This window comes from Solanum lycopersicum, chromosome 6, assembly GCF_036512215.1.
Source record: "Solanum lycopersicum chromosome 6, SLM_r2.1".
Lineage (NCBI taxonomy): Eukaryota > Viridiplantae > Streptophyta > Magnoliopsida > Solanales > Solanaceae > Solanum > Solanum lycopersicum.
The window spans coordinates 34,431,727-34,453,023 of record NC_090805.1 but is presented as its reverse complement, the minus strand read 5'-3'; the positions used below and the strand labels follow the sequence as shown (position 1 = coordinate 34,453,023).

The following is a 21,297-nucleotide window of genomic DNA, read 5'->3' as shown; positions in this document are numbered from 1 at the left end:
CTTTTTTTCATTCATTTTAATATAACAAGTAGACAATTTTAACCCTTCACCTCAATTCTGAAATATTCACGCAACAATATATCCATGCTGATCTGAAATCCCACAAGCAATCTTCAGCTGATCACGCTTGCCCACAATCAATTTTGAGTTTTCACTGTACAATTGCAGTCTAAGCACATGGGCCATGACACACAACAGTTGATGAATTTTTAATTGTATGTCATTTTGAAGTTTATGATAATCTAAAATTCAAACCAAATATCTAAAAAAAATGGATTTTGATCTAAATTTCAAGTTGGTTCAAACTATGTCGTCCCTAGTTCCTACTTATAATAAGTTGGTGGAAAATTGGTACTGACCAATTTTCGAACTTGATATAACAAACCTCAAGTTGGATATAAAATTCTTACTATTATCAGTTCTTTACTTTCTTACACTTAAATGTTGTGTCCAAACTTCAAAAATGAAAATTCGTTTATTACTAAAGAGTGTTTCTCCATTAATGAATCATATAATACTCCATCCGTCCACTTTTATTTGTCATGTTGCGCTTTTCAAAAGTCAGTTTGACTAAATTCTAAAGTTAAATTATATTACATTAATTCGTATTGTACACAAAAAAATTTAGATATTCAAAAATTATTTGAAAAGTACTATAAATTGCAATTTTTTGCATATCAATATGATAAAAATATATGTCTTCAAATGTTAATCAAAATTTTTATAGTTTGACTTTAAAAATAAAAATTATGACAAACAATAATGAACGAAGAAAGTATAATATAATATGAATTACAATTAGTTTGTGAAGTAAATTTCGAATATGAATGGATTAAAGAAAACTTTATGGTCATGTGAGCATAGTCTATGTCATTTGCATGATCTATAGAAGGCACATTTTAAGGGTTTTCGTTAGAATGTTGCATGCATTAGTAATTACGCATTCAGTTATTTTAAGGTCTTTCGTTATATATTTTAGTTAATATTTTTTCTGTTTAAAAAAGAATCATTTAATTTGACTTGAAATGAAATTTAAGAAAAGAAAGAAAATATTTTAATCATGTGATACTAAATTAAAGTTATGTCAAATGTATCAAAATATTTTTTAATTTTGTGTCCTTAAACATGTCAAGTGGGAAATTGAAAATTAACGTTATCAAAAAAAAGAAAGAAATCATTCTTTCTAAAACAAACTAAAAAAATTGTATCATTCTTTTTAAAACGAAGAGAGTACTGATTATGCTAGTTTTATAAAGAATGAATCAACCCCACCCAAAAAAAAATTTAGTTTCATATTCAAATTATACTTACCCTACCTCTTTCTTAAATTATAATTTTAGATGATAAACTACATACTCATTATTTTTGTTATTTTAATTTATACGATTTTTTTTTTTTAATTTATTCCAAAAATATCTGGTTTATATATTTATTATAACAATAATTTAAAATATTAATTTTCTTCTTAATGAATTAATTTTAATAACATAAATATCTATTATTTATTTTAAAACAAAAAAAAATATCTTAAATTTTGTGTAAAATTAATAAGTACGTTGACCCTCCCAAGTGGGAGTTTTGTGATTGGGATTCTTTCTTATCGCTTAGAATGGATTTGATGTTGTAGGCACGTTAGTCCCTATATTACTTGGAACTTTGTGCAATTTGGTACGAGAAAATCTATCGAAAAATAGCAAAGATTTATTTTCGTCAAATTCAAAGATTATGAACTTTAAACACATCTTTCATTGCTTTGAAATTCGGATCATCTTTTTTTTTTTTTTTTGCAAGGATGATGCAAAATAATTCTTTTCTCTTTTTTTTTAATCTAAATTAAATATTCTCTTTGTTTTATTTTATGTGATATTTTTTAAGTTTCAAAATAAATATTTCATCGATTTTTTATGTATTTTGAATTATCAAAAATTGTGACCTGTAGTACTTTATTTCATTTCAAAAAAATTAAAATTTCATGCGCGAATTTTCAATCAAACTTAAATCGTTTAACTCTCGAAAAATGAAAAATGTCATATAAAAGGATAGAGGGAGTATTGATTTTAATTAAAATTGATTTTCTAAATAGATTTCTATTTGATTTTGGTTCGATTTGAATTTAAATTTTTAAAAATTAATGATATTTAATTTGATTTGATTCTAGTAAAACCAAACTGATAAAAGATTTAAACAAAATTATAGAAATATCAAATATTAATGAAAGACATATTCAAACCACACCAAATAAAAACATAATGATATAAAATAGATACCATAACTTTTTTTTATTTTTTTTATACATATATATGCATATGATGCAAATGACGAATCATCAAATATATTATTCCCACGATTTCGTATTAATTGACTTGTGAGGCAACAATATAAATTTGTTATAAAAAATATTTGTGAATAATATTTAAATCATATTCATTATTATTCTCTGTAAAATCATAAATATAACTTTCCTATAAAATGTCAAATTTTACTAAAGAAAAGGACAAATATGAAGGGGAAAAAATTCAACATCCATTTTGAACTTTAAATTCAATTATTTGAACATTGAAAATGTCCCAAAATTTTCAATTAACTAAAATAGAGGAAGTAATATAAATTTGTTGCTTTTATTAGCAAGGAAATATATATATATATATATATATATATATATATATATATATATATATATATATATATATATATATATATATATATATATATATATATATCACAAAGTCCAAAGATATAACAAAGATAAACCAAATAATTGAACAAAATAAGAGGGATACTTGCAAATTTCTTGGAATTCATGAAGATATTATCAAGTTCTATGTATTACATATCTTATATATTGCTGAGTATCAAGAAATATATCATGGTGCACCAAGTCATATATAGGGAAATGGAATTATATAAAGTTATATAAAGTTTGGCATTTATATACGTTTTATTTTTGTTCCTTATTGTGATAATATTATAATTTAATATAATACTCTTTAGTTTAATTATAGCAAGTGAAACCTTAAATTAGTTCATTATCTAACTACATGCACTAAAACAATTTGTTACTTAAAAATTCTCATTCACCTATGATGTACTACTAGTGTGACTCCCTCCCTCCCTTTTTTGGGGAAAAATAAACTGCTGTTTTTCAGTTTCATACACATTCTATTCTTTCATTCCAATACAAATAAATTATTTATTCACTCTTAGTGCTAGAATTAATGGAGTATTCATTTAAGTGAAAAATTCAAAAATGATGGAAGAATATTTAGATAATTTATGTTTAAGAACATGATTGGCGTTAGTGTTAAACATTACTTATTTTTAGAAGTATATATTATTTAAAAAACTTTTCAGGAAAATGCTTTTAGAAAAAAAAAACATTAGGTGCTTAGTTAATTAATTTGAAACCACTTTCGATAAGAAGACTGTGGTTGACTATCTTAAAAAAAAGTGTTTCAAGAATTAATCATGAAAAATGACAAATATTAATGTATTTTTTAATATTAAAATTATTTTATATATTTATAATAAAATTTCAATTGAATTTTTATCTTTATTACATAAATATATATATATATATATTTAAATATTTATACAGAGATAAATAAAGAAAAAAATATATCGATATATAATATTAACATGATGATTTTAACTATAGTTAATAAAATCAAGCAAAATAATCATTCCAAAAATTAAATAACTATGGAAAATTCACCACAAATATAAATATTATAAGGAATATATTAATAAATATGTACATATTGATGGGATATTTTTTTTTTTCAAGGAGCAGAATTTTTTAGTTTTTTTTTTCAAAAACAAAAAAAATGTTTCTAATTCCACTAAAAGACAATTTACTAATTAACCAAGCACCTTAATTCTTCAAAATAAGTGATTTTCCCCCCTTAAAGTAAGAATATTTTACCTCCAGCAACAATAGAATATTTTACCTCCAGCAACAATATCAAACAAGCTCCTAAACATTTTTATTGATAGTATACAGAGAGAAAATAAGAAGAGGAAAATTACAAGAGAGATAAAGATAATGTGGAATTAACTGAGGTATATAGTAGACAAATTCTATAGAGTTTGATAATTATATAGTAATTATTTACTGTCTAGTATATTGAAAGAAATTTTCTTAATAAATGTATATATTCAAAATTTGAATTAGCAAAAAATGTGGAAGCTAAGAACGTACTATATATAAGCCATATTAATTAGGGCAGTGAAAGACGCACAAATTAAATGCATATTTGAACTACTACAAAATAAAATTTCCATAAATTATACAAGTCATTTTATGGCTACATTTGAATTAAGTAGTTTATTGTAAAATAAAATAAAATAAAAATTTGAGAAATACTTTGATTCATACCAAACACACTTTTTTGTTGTAGAATATTGTAAGAATGGGAAGCAGCTAGATTTGGTCCCCATTATTAAGATTTAGCAAGATACTGCTTTCAAAATCCTCTATGCACATACTTTTTAGATCCTCTTCTCACCATATCAAATTCAAGAAAATTTCACACACCTACTTGCCATTTTTAACAAAACATTCCACTATTTAATATTCCTTCCGTTCAATATCAATTGATCATTATACTAAAAGTAATTATTTTAAATAAATTGTCCACCTTACTAAATCAAGAAAGCATTAATTAAAATTTTTCTATATTAACCTTGAAAAGTTAATTCTTTCTGAAAATATATCCCTAAAAATTATCTTCTTATTTATGATATCTGAAACACTATGCAAAATAAAAAGTGATAAACTAATATGAAACAAAAAAAATATTTATCCACACTTTCTTTATGAGCACATTATCTGTTCTTTAATAATTAAAAAGAAAAGAAAATGAGGATCTGAGAAAACAGTATTAATATTGTTATTGATATAATACATGCATGAATGAAAAGGAGAGGATTTAGCTTTTTAGATCACTTATAATTTTCTTTTCTTTTTTTTGTTTTATAGCCTTTTTATAATAGTTTTTTATTTTGTTTTTGTTTTATAGTCTTTTTATAATAAAAATTTTATTTTTATGTATCCGAAAAAAGTATTTTATTGGGAAAACGACATTTTTAGTCCCTGTGTTAAGACTATATCTTATTTTAGTTCTCGTGTTATCTAACTTAGCATTATTGACCTTCAATTATATTAAGTAAGTGATTTTAATCTTTCAACTTACAAATTTATAGAAAATTAACAGACCGCTAAAAGGGATAGTTTAGATACTTTTTTTTTTATTTTCTCTCTTGAAGAACAAGCTAAGTCTTCTTTATCTTTATCTAGAAGAACAAGCCCATTGATTTGAGCTACAAATTCAACAAAACCAATTTTATAGGCATTAACCCTCCCTCTCACACCGACGAACGATAAGATATGCAACGAATAATTTTTTTAAAAAAAATTCCATTTTCACAAGCAATAACTTTTAAATACCCGAATTATCTCTTTTAGCAGTGAACTCTCTGTTAATTTTTTTGAATCTGTTAGTTGAAGGAATAAAATTACTCACTTGATATAATTAAAAATTAATAGTGTTAAATTAAATAACACAAAAACTAAAATAAAAAATTAACCTTTAACACAAGAATTAAAAAATATCATTTTATCTATTTTATTTTATTCATTTTATAAGTAATCAAGAAATATTAATTTCCACAGAATTTGGGTAATGGAAGCAAAATATGAGATGGCCAAATATCATGTGTGACACAACCTTTTGATTTTAGTTTTAATTTTGGTGATTCCTTGCCTTAATTAAACACAACCCCCCACTAGTTCAAAATCTTTTTTTCATCTTCCCAAGAAATTCCAAGAATCTTTCTTTTCCTTTAAATACCCCCCACAAACTATATTGCTTTTTTTTCTCTCTACACTTTGATTCTTTCTTCTTCTTCTTCTTTTTCTTATTGCACCTCTTATTCTTATTTGTGCCTTATTATGGATTTTTATTCTTCTTCATCTTCAACAATTTCTGCTCAGGAAGAACCTCATGTTCTAGCTGTTGATGACAACCTTATTGATCGAAAACTTGTCGAAAAATTACTCAAAAAATCATCTTGTAAAGGTAGTATATATTTTTATTTATTCACATTTTCTCTTGTTAATATTTGACAACACATGTGATCACAATGTATAATATATGTTTCAATTGCTCTATCATATATTCCCCATCATATATGTTTCTCAAGTATGACATTATACATGCAAGAAAATCCTCCCACAAATTGATACAACATACCAAGAAGAAAATGCATACTTATACAAATTAATTAAATATACATACTTATGTTAAGTTGACAGCGTTTTTAGCATGAGTTTTTTCACTATTCTATTTGTTTTATACACTAACTTCTCATTATTCTTTACTTAACATTCTATTCAAACACACTCTATCATTATAAGATAGGATAAGACTATGTATACATCATTTGTACGTTTTTATTTGATATTGTTATCACACAGGAGTAATACTCTTTCTTTTCTTTTTTACTTGTCAAATTTTATTTTGACACGTGTATCAGATAAATAATTATTGATTCAGTAAATTTATTATTTTATATTTATTAATTGATAAAGTATTAAATATATTTTCTCACTATATTTTGCAAAAATATTAACTCAATATTAATAAATGAAAGACTTAAAAGAAAAAGAAAAAAAAATGTTTTGCCTTAATTTGTCAAAAAATAACAAAAATAAAAATTAGAAAACATTGACAAGTAAATAAAAATAGAAATAATAAAGTTGAAGATTCACCGATTCAAATTTTGGATCTTCATAACATCGCTTTCTCTCCCTCTTATTTCCTTAAAGGAATGGTAATTAAAGAAAATTTAAAATAAAAGAAGAGTTTAATTATGGGGGAAAAGAATAAACGTGTAGGAAAAGTAAATAAATGATACCGATTTATATGACTTTTCGATATGTTAAAACTTTTTATGAATACGTGATCACACTGCTTCCTTCGTATCTTTTCGAATCCTTTGATGCAGACTTTTACTCTCATTTTATGTCATTCTCTTTTTTTTTTCCTTCCAAAAATAAAAAAAAAATTCCTTCTGGATGCCATTATTTATTAGTATCATATAGGAAAATAATTTCATCCTAACTAGCTCTAGGTATGGCCACAAATTAATACCGTGATTCATCTGTATTCAGTAAAGAGAATTTTATTTTATTTCAGACAAAAGACGAATTCATAATTTAAATATTATATTAATATTATTTCAATTTAGGCTTTATCGAAACTTTCAGTGACAATTAACATATAACATTTTATTCGATTGTATCAGTAGTACCAAGTGCACGTGCTGATGTGTACCCTACATATACATGTGGATCCGCCTCTGACTTAACTAAATTAATACCATTAGTATTTTTTGAATTGTTTTTTTTGCTATTTCTAGTTTTCTATATTAGTCGGGCTAATCTCGTCAAAATATGATTATTAGATGAAAATTGGATTAGTTTCTAAAATTAGTGAGTTGGCTTTAGTGACTACTGCAGAAAATGGTCTAAGGGCGTTGGAGTACTTGGGATTAGGAGCTAATCAGGAGAACTCTACAAATAACAATGTAATTATTTCTTTAATTAAACAGTTCTTTCTTCAAGGGATGTTATTAGTATTAATTAATGTTTATGATTTTCCTTTTTTTTTTTGTGTGTGTGTTTATTTCAACAGGGTTCAAAGGTTAATATGATAATAACAGATTATTGCATGCCAGGAATGACTGGTTATGAATTGCTTAAGAAAATCAAGGTATATTATTAGTTTTTAGTTAATAGTTCAAAAAATTCTATGGGAGAAATTAAAATGTTGTTTAATTAGTTGAATGAAATGCAAGCAGGAATCGTCGATATTGAAAGATGTACCAGTTGTTATTATGTCATCTGAGAATATCCCAACTCGAATTGATCAGTAAGTTTATATCATCGATGACTAGTTGAGTTTTGAACAAAGTTATGATAGGTAAGTAATCAAATAAATAACTCAAATTTTTTGAAATGAACAGATGCATGGAAGAAGGGGCTCAGATGTTCATGTTGAAGCCTCTAAAGCACTCAGATGTGAAGAGGTTACGATGTCAACTCATGCAATGCTAATTAATGAGAAATATTTTGTATTCAAAGTCTTATGTGTAATTTTGTTGTGTTGGGTGCTAATTACTAGTTTTTCAAAGTCAGACTACTGTTATAGCTATTTAATATTAAAGGATAGTCTGTATGTGAAAAAAAATGTTTATATTAAACTGTTGGAATTTGGAAAATTTCTGTTTTTACGAGGCAAAAAGCATATTATTACCTATTGGATCACTTTACCTAAGGCTTACATAAAAATGGGGCCAAACAAAACGTTTGATTCTTGACAATCGTTCATCAGCATTGTTAAATACTTCCTCCGGCTCCGAACGGTCATTTGAGAAAACTAAACTATCACAGACATAACGATTAGCTAAACAAGCCAAAGCTTGGGCTTGCCCTGTCCCATTTAATATTTTGAAGTTTTGACCTGTTCTGCCCTGTTTAAGTATCGTCGTGTCCTATCCTATTTGATCCGTCCTATCCCAATCCCATCAGCACAAAAAGCAATTGATTTCTTTCCTTATTCCTACTTTGTCTATAAGATTGGTGATTTTAGGCCATAAACTGGTTTGTCACTTATTAGTTACTCAACATAGCAGAGTGTTTAAATTATCTTCTTCTTCAAATCGATGATTCTTGCCATCATTTTTGTAATTTAATCAAAGCCTTTCAAATTTGATTGCAATTACAAATCAAATGTGGAATGGTTTTAAAACTAGAGAATCTTATCACCAAGGACAAAATTATAGCTGGAAAAATACAATGGTTACATATCTATTGAAATTCTCTTCACTAGACAATCAAACAGAATAGCAGTATTACAATGAAACAATAATAGCTCACAACTAAATCAACTAGCAGAATACACTACCCAACAAGTAAGTAATTGAATTTTTGTCCCCTTTTCTGTTCTTGTAAAAATTGAAACTTTGAAAAATAAAACATTAATGAAGCTGTGAATTGAAGTGTGTGTGGTGTTGATGTTGATGTCTATGTTCATCCAATCCAAAGCACTGCAAAACAGGGAAAGAGACCACAAAGAGTGTCCTCTTTAAAACAGAGAATGTACAAGACACTACAATACAAGGACAACAACAATATGCCACAACTTTAGCCCTATCTTTTTTCCCTTTATGACCCATCTTCTTCTTCTTCTGCTTCTTTCACTTCAATATGCGTCTTTAGAGTATAGCTATCCTTCTTCTAACACAAAAACGCAATTACATCTTCGGATGAAACCTTGGCTTTAAGGTTGGAAAATGAATTGCTCTATCAATTCAAAAAGAAATATAAAGCGTGTGGATTTCTTGTTGGGTAATAGCTGTCAAAGTCATAGTTAGTTGGCAAGTAGCTTGTAATATACTCTCTTCCTCCATATTTACTTATCAAGTATATAGTTAGTAATACAAGTAATAGAGATAAAATAATCAATTTAATATATTAATTACTTAAAATTAAAATTTGACGAGTAAAAAAGAATGTCATTGGCTTTTTACTACCGTTAGGCGTTAACTATAGATAAGTCTAATCCAATTGGACCAAAAATCAGACGTGGCGTTAGTTTCGTGGACTACTTGATATTGACAATCACATATAAAAAAGGACATTCTTTTGACAATGATTATATAATTTGTTTCTTTAGTAACATAATACTGCTTCTCAAAGATGTGGAGCCAACTCCAAAATTTTAAGCTACTTGTTCTTAATTTAAATTTATTTAAGGCCTTTATTTAGTTATTAGATTAGATGCAACTGAACTTAAATATATAATAGTGTGTTTCAATAGATATTAAAGTGCCACTTTTTTGATCCTCTCAGGATTTTTTTGCCACTTGTTTACTGTATTAAAGTTAATCTTCTATTTGTGGCCGAATCAAAAATTGTATTAAAAAGTGCCAAAATATAAAATAATAAATCTAACATAAAAAAATAAGAAAAGTCAACATATAGTATATATACATAAAATTAAATTTTTTGTTAATAAATCCATTAAATGAGTGGATAGTCCACAAAGTTAGTACATGAACAACCATCTATATTCACTAGGTTTCATGAACCTTTTTGGATAAAAATGTATCTATTTATTATTATACTTAATATGGTGACTTTCGGAGTGATTTCTCAACCTATAAATAGGGTTGTTTATTCAACTATTGTATGATATACAAATGAGACTTACATACACTTAAAAAGAAGAAAAGTCCTTTTCTTCTAACAGTTTTTCGTTTTAGAAAAGAACTAAAGGATAAAGAAGTAAATTTTCATGTTGATTTTCTAAGTGTTAATTATGAGGAACTTATTAATATTTATAATTGTAGGAAGTGAGAAAACTCTCAATCTTATTTTGACTAAATTTGCTTCTATAATTCTTGATTTCATTTAAAGGCTCATGGTTGAGTTCTATTGGTTTTGATTTATATGACATTGATTGAAGGGTAAGACGATGAATTCAAGTCCCATCGCACCAAAAGGGGTAAGACATCTGGTAAAGTCCGAATGCACATAATGAAAAATATTTGGGGATAAGACGACAAATTCAAGTTCTATCGCACTAAGGGGGTAAGACATCAATTTGAGTTTTGATGCACCATGATGATAAGGATTGGGTTCAAGTCCCATATAATTTGGCCTCACACACCTTATATGGATAAGACATTGAGTTTGAGTCAATGCACCATAGTGATGGTATAATGATGACTAAGGCTTTGATGAAAAGCCTTGAAATCCGTCTTATTGAATTTGCTCCATTCCTTGAAAAGAATGTGGTAGCAACATATGATAACTTTGAAATCCGATGTTGACTTGCTCCATTCTATCGTATGAATGGTAGCAGTAAATAATTAGTCTGAAAGATGACAAATGATTAACGATATGAATAAGGTCGTGAAGGGACGGAATCATAATAGTCATCATTGTGGTAATTATAAAAGAAAGAACACTATGAGTTCTCCAAATAGTCCTTCAAAATGTGAAGACAATATTTATTATCAAAATGGTATTAAAGGTCATTGGACTTCTGAATAATGTCGACCCAATAATTTGACAAGTTTATAAATCCCCCATCAAAAGACAAGAAGATAAAGTGATGGTACACTTAATCTTTCAAAGTGATGTTGAGGTGTGTCATGAAAATATGATGAATTTTAAAGCCATGACAATGTGCTTATAATGCAAATTAATGAAGTACATATGTATGATTGGTCCATTCCTTGAAGAGAATGTGACTTGTGATGAGTATCGTGAATGTTCGATCATTCTATAAGAGAATGGGTCAAGATGTGATAAAATCATCATGGGTTGGATATATGCCACAACTCACATTTATGGAAGGTTTGAGAAAAAAATGATTATGCCACATCTCATCTCTACGGGAGGTTTGAGAGAAATATATAAATTTTATTTGACATGAACGGTCAATGGTCGTGTGCGTTTATACGTCATGAATATTATGGTATGTTTGTTATGAACTATCGAAAGGGCAAAAGAAAGAAATAGTTCTTGCCTATAAGGGTTGTGGTCATTATTGTGTGACAATACAAATTTGTCATTGGTTGTGTACCTATGGTACAACAAAAGTAAAGCAAGAAACATGTTTTGCTCGTAATGTTTTGACCATGACAATAATGATATAATTTCTCCTTGAAGGAGATGCTCACAATAAGGATGGTGTCATGCAATATGTGATAGTACACAAAATTAATAGCAAGCTCTAACGAGTTGTGTTATTATCAGATGAATAATAATGGGGTTGTAGTAAGTCTCAAAAGAAATTTTTTAAGTTTCGGATGAATTGAAAATAAATATCGAGACTATAAATCACTACAACCGAAGGGGTTATAAATATTTATGTAAAAGGTTACCAATTGTTTCCTCTTGTTTGTTGCACACAAATGTGGGCATGCTGATGAAATCACATGCGAAAGTAAATTATAAGTGTACTGAAATAAAGATTAGTTGACATGACCGGTTGACCATTCTGGTTTAAATGTGGTGCAAATGTAATTGAGAATTCATGTGGATTATATGATGAAGAAATAAAAGATTCTTCAAGAATTCTCATGTGTTGCTTGTTCTCTTCATAAAATGATCATTGTACCAGTTAAGGTTGGGATTGTAATTCCCTAAAACTTTTGGAACATATAAAAGGGTGAATATGGGTACGTTCACCTATCATGTGGATCATTTGAAACTATATGATCGATGCATCTATGCGATGGTCACATGTGTTTTGTTGTCAACTTATAAATTGGTTTTTGTTAGGTTGTTTGCTCGAATTGTTAAAATTAAGAACACAGTTTCAAACTATGAAATTATATTGATAATGCTGGTTGATTTAGCAGAAATTGTACGCCTTCAATTATAGCTAAATCATGGTTATGAGAACAAAACTCCCAAATGAGATTTGGTATGAGATAAGTAACATGTATCAACACATGTATGCATCAAGCCAACAAGGTTTCCCCATTAAAATTGATTCAGGGCCAGGAACCAAATAATTTTCATCTAAAAGGTTGAATGTGTGGTTATGATCTGATTGCTCCACCATGCATAAAGATGAATTCCTAAATAAGGTTGGGATGAATGTTAGATTTGCTAACATTAGGGGGAGAGGTTATTGACAACTGGAAATTATGTGTCAGGTTAATTATGAATTATCTAAATTCTCGCTAAATAAATATGTGAACTTGAAGTTCAAGGGACAATTCATTTGCATAATATTGCAAATCAGTTGTCAGATGAATATTAAGCCTATGATATAATTCAGTTGCAAATGCTCCAATGTGAAGTCCATGAAGGACAGAGTCTATGATACACCGAAAGCGTAATAGATCAATCGGTTTCAAATATAAAATTCCTTGAAGAAGGAAAGGGGCAAATGATCAATATGGTCATGATAATGAGGCAAGTGCTATAAAAGAGCACAATGACATAACACTTCATAAAACCTCGGAAAAGGTTAAGGTACCTGAAAAATGATGAAAAAAGAAGAGATCTCGATAAGTTATGTCATATTGGAATCAATATGAAATAACCATCAAGGTATTGTGACGAGGATCTTGAATTCAAATCTATCATATAGTGTGGACAGATAAATGGTTGGCCAAGTAAAATGCATAATTCAAGTATATTGTTTCACTTAGAAAAGTGACGTTTTGGACAAATAGTCCATAAATCAAGGTATAATGTTAGTGGGGTACAATAAATTATTATGCGATGGTATAATCGTAATATATCAAGTATAACTTGTGCCTTGGGGCATAAAGGTTTGTCGCAAAATTTCTAACAATATTGGAGATGTATTCTCCTATGGTGGATACAATAAGATTTGTTTTGATCTGGTAACATATGAAAAACTTGAATGCATATAATGAATGATTGTCATGTCTAGCTAGACAATGAAGGTTATATGAAAATCCTTAAAGCAATCAAGGTGTCTAAAGCATATAAAAGTCAAGGAAGAAAATGATACAAAAGAATGACCCTAATTGTCTTTGTATTTTTATGAGAAGGTCTTGGTAAGACAAAATTTTGTCTTGACCTACTAATTGATAATTTGACAAATGAAATATTTGTCTATCAGTACACATACACATATATGTTTTTGTATAAGATAAATCACATCATTGAGTACTCCAATGATTATGAGATCGCTTGACATAAATTATGATTCAGTTTGATCTCAAAAGAAGAATGAATAGCTTCTTGGTGATGAAACTCCATATCTTGGTGCAATCAGGGCACTAGTGCATTTTGCTAACAATATTATCAGATATTTGTTTTGTAGTAAATTTACTGGCAAGATTCAGTTTCTCCCCGATAAAAGGACATTGAAATGGTGTTGAGCACATGATTGTATATTCTCGAAGGACCATAGTTATGGGTTTATTATATTCCGAGGAATCCCAGACAAAATTGATTGGTTACGTAGATGCAGAATGTTTATCTGATCCGCATAAAACTCTATCTCAAGTACGCTATGTGTTTGCATGTGGAGGCACAATAATATCCTGGCGATCAATAAAACAAATGTTGCTATGTAGAAATAAAATCCATCCATGAAGCAAGTCAAAAGTGCGTCTGATTGTGATAAATGACTCACCATATTCAGGAAATGTGTGATTTTTCTTTGAAAAAGAATATATCAACCACAATGTACGAAGATTGGAGACATCATTACAAGAAATTAAGTGATGTTTTAATCAGGAGGAGTATAATACGCGTTGCACTCTTTTTCCCTTGACCGAGACTTTTTTTCACTGGGTTTTTCCCGGCAAGGTTTTTAATGAGGCAACAAATATTGCGTATCAAAAGATATGTGTACTCTTTTTCCTTCACTAGAATTTTTTCCCACAGGATTTTTCCTAATAAGGTTTTAACGAGGCACATTATCTATGGACATCCAAGAGAGAGTGTTATAAATCCATTGAATGAGTGGATAGTCCATAAAGTTAGTACATGAACAAACATCCATATTCACTAGGTTTCATGAACCTTTTTGGATAAGAATGTATTTGTTTATTATGATTTTTAATATGGTGACTTTTGGAGTGATTTCTCAACCTGTAAATAGGGTTGTCCTTTCACTTTTGTATGATATACAAATGAAACTTATATACACTTGAATAAAAAGAAAAGTCTTCTTTTTCTATCTACTTCTCTTGCATTCTCCTCTATATGATTATAGTCTTATAAGCTTGATTTCATAACAATTTTAACTTTATCAAACGAGTTAATTTTTCAATGAAGAGGCGTATAAAGTGGCTCTTCCACTGTCGGCTATGAATCATAAAATGTTTGGCAGTGATCTAGTCTAATTTCTCGGTGTTTAACTTAGGGAAAAAAAGGGAAAGCCTAATTTCTCGATGTTTAACTTATGGGTAAAAAGGGAAGTTTATTTAGGAGCATATTAACTTGCTCAAGATCTTACACAATTTGTTAATAATATGTTATGTCAAGTCAATTTAAGACTTTTGAAATTGTTGAATTTTTTTAAAAAAAATTAATAAAAAAGGGTAAAAAGAACACATTAAGGGCTAAAGGAGAGTTTTTGTTTGGAAAAAATCTTTGTTTGACAATTTATTGGTGAATGACCCCCTCTAAGATCAATTATCTACAAAGTTACAAGGTTTTAGATGATTTTCTAAAAAAATCATAAAATTATAATGTTCTACAAGGAAATCTCCATAATTTTCTAAACGATTTTGCACAAGTTTTAGCCTTCTTTCATAAGCGCTTCACATAGGCAGAATTATATATGTAAGTAACGCTTAAATAACATGATTATATGATGGGGCCAATCACAATTTATTAGTGAAATATATTATAAATATATAGTAAATTAAAGTAGAAAATAAAATTTAAAAATGAATAAAATAATATTCTGATGCATAGATGTCTCGCTCATTTTGAAGAGATTTAAATTCACTGTGGCATAATCTATACTGATCCAACAGTTTTCTCTTGATTCCTCCTCTAGGAATGAAACAGTCCAACAATTTGTTGCAACTCAAACAACTCTGGATTAGTTTTGTGTACAAAGCTTCGTATAATAACTTCCTTCAACATATAGATATTTTCTTTTATATAGTAAATATATTTGTAGATTTAAAATATTTTATTTGTTTCAATTCTCTCTTTCACTACTACATACTACAATATTTTTTCCACACTTGACATATTTCATCCCCTACCCAATATAAAGGAAGACGTATCATTATTTATAGGTGAAGAAGTTTTTCATGTAATCAATGGACAGAATAAGGGGTAGTAATGTGGGTAGATGAATATGATAGATATTACATAAGTTATGAAAAACTAATGGTCATATAAATTGCAAGAAACTAATTATAATGACCATAAGAATTACAAGAATTAATAGTCATATAAGTCAAGAACTAATAATCATATTTTAGCACAATTTATACCCACTAACATATGCACTTAAAATTTTGTTTAATAATAAAAATACATATACACCAATATGTACTCTTGAGTATGAATAACAACCATATGACACCCTCTTTTCACCCACTTAGATTTTGCGAATTCTCCATATTTAGAATAATTTAACGATTTTATTTTGTTTTTAATAGTTATAAATAAATTATCACGATAAATTTATTTTTTTTGGTTGAAAGACATTATTTAATTTCATTGTTGTTAATAAAAAATTATAATATAACAAAAAATATAAGTTACAATTGAAAATAAAATGAAGAAGTAAAAATCTCTTCTTTTGATTGATGCACGGATATCTCGCTCTCTTTAAGGAGATTTAAATTCACTCCAACAAATGTTTTTTATCGGTCCAATAGTAGTCCTTCTTGACTTATCCCCTCTAGAATACAACAACCTTAATACAAAGTACTACTCAACAACTCTGGACAAGAGTGCCACGACCTATCACGAGTCGTGATGGCAACTATGTTCCCAACCAATAGGTGTCATCATGACTCGTGATTTTGGATCATGACAAATTGGTATCAGCTTCCTAGGTTCATCGGTCTCACGAGTACAAGAGTTGAGTCTTGTAGAGTCTTGCAGATCAGTGCGGAGACATCCGTTACTTATCTTCAATGGCTATAAGACTTTAGGGAAGTTTCTTCTTTACTTCCTTATCGCGCGTGTGTGATTTGGTTTAAGGTCAAAATTTCTTGGTCCATTCTCTTATCAAAGGTGAGGATACATTTTCAAATCTGATCCTTGTGGTTGGGATGACGTTATGTGGTATAGTATGGGTGTTGTATAACTAACAAAATAACTTGGTAATGCGTTTTTTTATTCTAAAGAATGAAATTGATGAGTTTGAAATTTGTAAGAATGATTTGATCCAGGTGTGATTTAGACGAAGATATTTAAACTTTAGTCGAATTTTTGGATAACTTTATGATCCTTGTTTAGGATAAATGAATAATTTAGTAATAGAAAAATTATAATGTCGATTTATTGAAGAGAATTGTTAGGTTAGAAAGATTCAATTGATTAAATAAGAGTTTAGTGATTATGGTAATGCTATGGGGAGAAGTTGAGGAAGGATAGAGATATATAATGAGATCACTTCTCATGACGTTTGAGAGGGTAAAATTTGTTATATGATTTGTATGACAGATTTTCTTTTTATCCTTTAGAGTGGAGGTATACTGAAGATAATTTGAATAGTTTAAGTTGAATGAAACTATGGCAATATTGATGGTTATTTGATAGAAGTCACAAGGTTGGTTAAGTCTAATACATCAAAAGATTATAAAAAGTTAAATTAAATATCAGTTAGTAAAGACATTTAAATGGAGGGTTATTGTTAAATAGTGATAAATACATATTGTGAGGAAAATTTAGACTAATCGTTGAATTGGGATAAAATTTAGACTGAGTATTTCCGACATTTTGGTGGTTGATTTGAACGTTGGAGATCAGATTTGAAGGTCAGCAAGGTACTGTTTCAGGTTCCGAACAATAGCTATGTTAGGTGGTGTTTCTTTCTATTTATCTTTTGGTTGGGTGTTAATGTAGAAAGGTAAGTGATAGCTTATGCTTCAAGATTATTGAAAGTTCATGAGAAGAACTATCTTGGTTATAGCTTAAACTTGGCGGTGGTGGTGGTGCTTGCATAAAAATTGTAGAGGCATTATATTTATAACGTGTATTCTGAGTGGTTTTAGTATAATATTTAATAAGAGGAATCTAAATTTAATATAATGGATATGGGTGTTTCTCAAGGACTATGGAATGATTACTATTTATCGTTTGGACAAGCGAATGTGATAGTAGATAGCACAGCGTAAAATACATTGAGTATGGGTAGTCTACCTTTGTTACATGAAGGTGAGATAATTCTTATTGGAGAAGATTCGTGTTCGATAGTTTGGTGATGGAAATTTGTGTACGACTTACGATAAGGTGTTACAAGAAGAAATCAAAGAAGAAATTCTTAGTGGTGAGTGAGTTTCAAGGATAAAAGATTTTATTATGTTCTTCCAATATTTGAGCTGAGTAGATTAATCATGAAAGAGGCCGATAGTTCAGATATTTTATTAATAAGAGGCTATTGGGGTATATTTTAACTTGAAGCAATATTATAGATAGTATTGTATGAAGGGATTGTATTTGTAGCTCATGTTTGAATTGTTATCAAGTAAATTATGAGCACCAAAAGCATGAATGTATGACTTAGATGATGCTTATACTATATTTGGAGTGGAAACATATTGCTATGAGTTTTGTAGTAGGGTTTCCACGTATCTTGTGCAAGCTTGATGTTATATGGGTTATAATGGATCAATTAATCAAATGTACATGTTTTATATCAATTCAGATTACTTGTAGTTTGGATAAGTTAATCTAGATCTATATTCCGGGGATAGTTCACTTGTATGAGATGCCCATTTTTATTATTACTTTGATGTACATAATTGACGTATCATGTCTGGAGATCTATGCAAAAGAAATTGGGTACTCAAGTGGATCTTAGTACAACTCTCCACCTTAAGATTTATAGTGTATTTGAATGGACTATCCAGGTCCCTTAGGACACGTGTGATCAATTTTGATAGTTATTGGGATAAGTTCTTGTTTTTGGTGGAGTTTTTATACCACGAGATTTATCATTTGAGCATTGAGATGATATCATTTGAGGCTTTGTGTAGTACGCGATTCGATCTCTATTTAATTGGGTTGATTCAAGATAGGTTTCTCATGGTTCAAAGTACCCAACAGAGTTATGCAGATCGAAAGGTTCATGATTTGGAGTTCATGGTTAGAGAGTGAATTTATTTAAGGTTTCACTCATGAAGGGTGTGATGGAATTTTTAAAAGAGGGTAAGTTGAGTCAGAGGTATATTTGTTCCTTTAATATTGTTCAGCGTATAGGTAAGGTAGCTTACGAGTTGGCTTAGCCACATGACTTATAAGGTGTTCATCCTATATTTCATAATTTGATGACGATGAAGTTTCATTTGGGATGGTGCATATGTGATTCAGTGTTACTTGATTAGAGTCTTTCTTTTGAGGAGAAGCCACTGGTAACTAACATAGATGGGAAAGTTTGAAAGTTGAGGTCGAAAGAAGTTATTTCAGTAAAAGTTCAAAGGAAAGGGCTAAAGAGGCTACTTATGCGAGTGAGTTGGACATATAGATCAATTATCCACATTAATTTTAAGCGTTTAGTTACTTTATTTTTTTATCGTTCGAGGACGAACGTTTGTTTTAGTAGTAGATGATGTAACGACCCGCTAGGTCGTTTTGAGAATTAGGACTATTTCGACTCTTTTAGTAAAATTAAAATGAAAACTTTGAAATATTCGATAATTGAGAGTATCTAGTGGATGAAAATTTTATTAAATAATTAATATGGTAAATAGTTAGTGGGTTATATCCATAATTCATTTAATATCTTTTATACTTGACCTATATAATTAACTTAAGTTAGTGGAATTAGTCACTTTTAATAGTTAATTGTCATTGAAAAGAAGAAGAAGGAAATAAGGATTAGAAACTACCTGTGAACGGCGTAAATATAAACTGGAGGGCCGAATAAGAATTTGCAGGTAAGAGCGATTGGAAATTTTCTTGACTTTTATATGAATCATAATGATATGTATGCTCACCGTATTAGTATTATTTCAATGGGTTATAAAGTTTTGAAATAGAATAGTAGGGAATAGTTTTGTTTGTCTTTTCTTGTGGTTGAAACTAGTTGTTCTCTTGTTATTATTGAAATCATAATTATCGTAGTTAGTGTAGTTTAGGTTGAAAGATGATTCATTATTTGTCTATTTACTATTATTACTATTAAGAAATTCTTGTTATATTGAGTTGATAGAAAAATTGGTTGGAATATAGTAGCAGGGAACAATGATTCAATATTTTTGGAAGGGTTAAATATGTTGGGAAATTGAAATATACTCAGTAGGATAATTTTTTTTTCTTTCTTTGATTTGGAACCTTTAGTTTTAGTGGTAATTAATGAGGTTCTGGGAAAAAGTTCCGGAGGCATGTGAGGACATTAATGGATGGTGAAATTATGGTTTTTGTAACCAGTGATTTATTTCGATTATTTTTAATTTTTGTCATATTGTAAATTTAGTTGAATATATTGAGATAGATAATTAATTACTAGGTGTATATTATATGATGTAACATTAAATTTTAGGATAATTGGAGAGATTGAAGTTCAATTCTTTGCTTGAAATTTAGCAAATAGGATCCTTGACATATAAAATTTATATCAAGAGTAGGAGTTTGATTGGAAAAATGAGTGAGTTTTAGGGTTTAGGTTAGACATATATATAATAATTTGAGTGTCTATGAACTTGATTACTTACGAATATAGCATAATTGATAGATTGAGAACGTTCTGAAGTTGCGTGAAAAGGGAAGGAACTATCTTGAGGATTCGTGGCACGTGATCGGCATCAAGGTATGTTAAGACTTTAAGACTTCGTTGAGGGATATTTTCTAATTAAAGATTAAAATGGAATGGACAATGGGTAAGGGCGACAGATGTGGTCTCCTACCAATGGTGTGACGAGCATTGGTACGAGTACCAATGTTATAAAAGGGAAAATCTATTTCTATAATATGATATGTTGTAATTTGAGAATGCTAAAGTATATGGGCATTAACTGAAGTATCTAGTGACTTGATTTCTTGTGTGTGGCTATGTTCATTTGTTGAATCCGTACAATTGTAATGATTGAAGTGATAATATGTCATAGCGACATTTGATTTATTGAGATCTTGTATCATCCCTTTGATTGATATCATATTTTGCATATGAATTGACATGATATTGAGTATAAGTTGGGCACGTGGAGATCATCCGTACCGGGGATGGTGAGATGTTAAGATTATAATTTGGGCACGTGGAGATCGTCCGTGCGAAAATTGTTTAATATTATGATAGTGCGTTGAGATCGTCTGCACAGACACGTGGAGATCGTCTGTGTCGGTATATGAACCTCACGAGTCCCCCATGGGTCATGAACTCTCGATGTATTTCCGAGGAGTATCATGTATATACAGTTGAGAGAGTACTGGGTATTCTGAGGCATATCATTTCATGGTGTCATATTACATTGCATCTCATGACATCCTTCATTCTCGATGATTATGTGTTTTTATTTGGTGGTTGGAAGTTACTTAATATTTGATTTCCTCTATTTGACGAAACTTGACCGGTAAGTGTAATATGATTTATATAATTA

The 21,297-nt window shown here is 29.0% G+C and overlaps 1 protein-coding gene across 1 annotated transcript; it reads left to right on the top strand.

The window, feature by feature from the left end:
* Nucleotides 1-5,244: 5,244 nt before the first annotated feature.
* On the top strand, nt 5,245-8,280 carry LOC101253384 (two-component response regulator ARR17). Its single transcript, XM_010323821.4, has 5 exons — nt 5,245-6,077; nt 7,508-7,587; nt 7,695-7,772; nt 7,861-7,931; nt 8,026-8,280. Exons 1-5 carry the CDS (start codon nt 5,951-5,953, stop codon nt 8,114-8,116), a joined length of 447 nt encoding a protein of 148 aa, XP_010322123.2. The 5' UTR covers nt 5,245-5,950; the 3' UTR covers nt 8,117-8,280.
* Nucleotides 8,281-21,297: the final 13,017 nt, after the last annotated feature.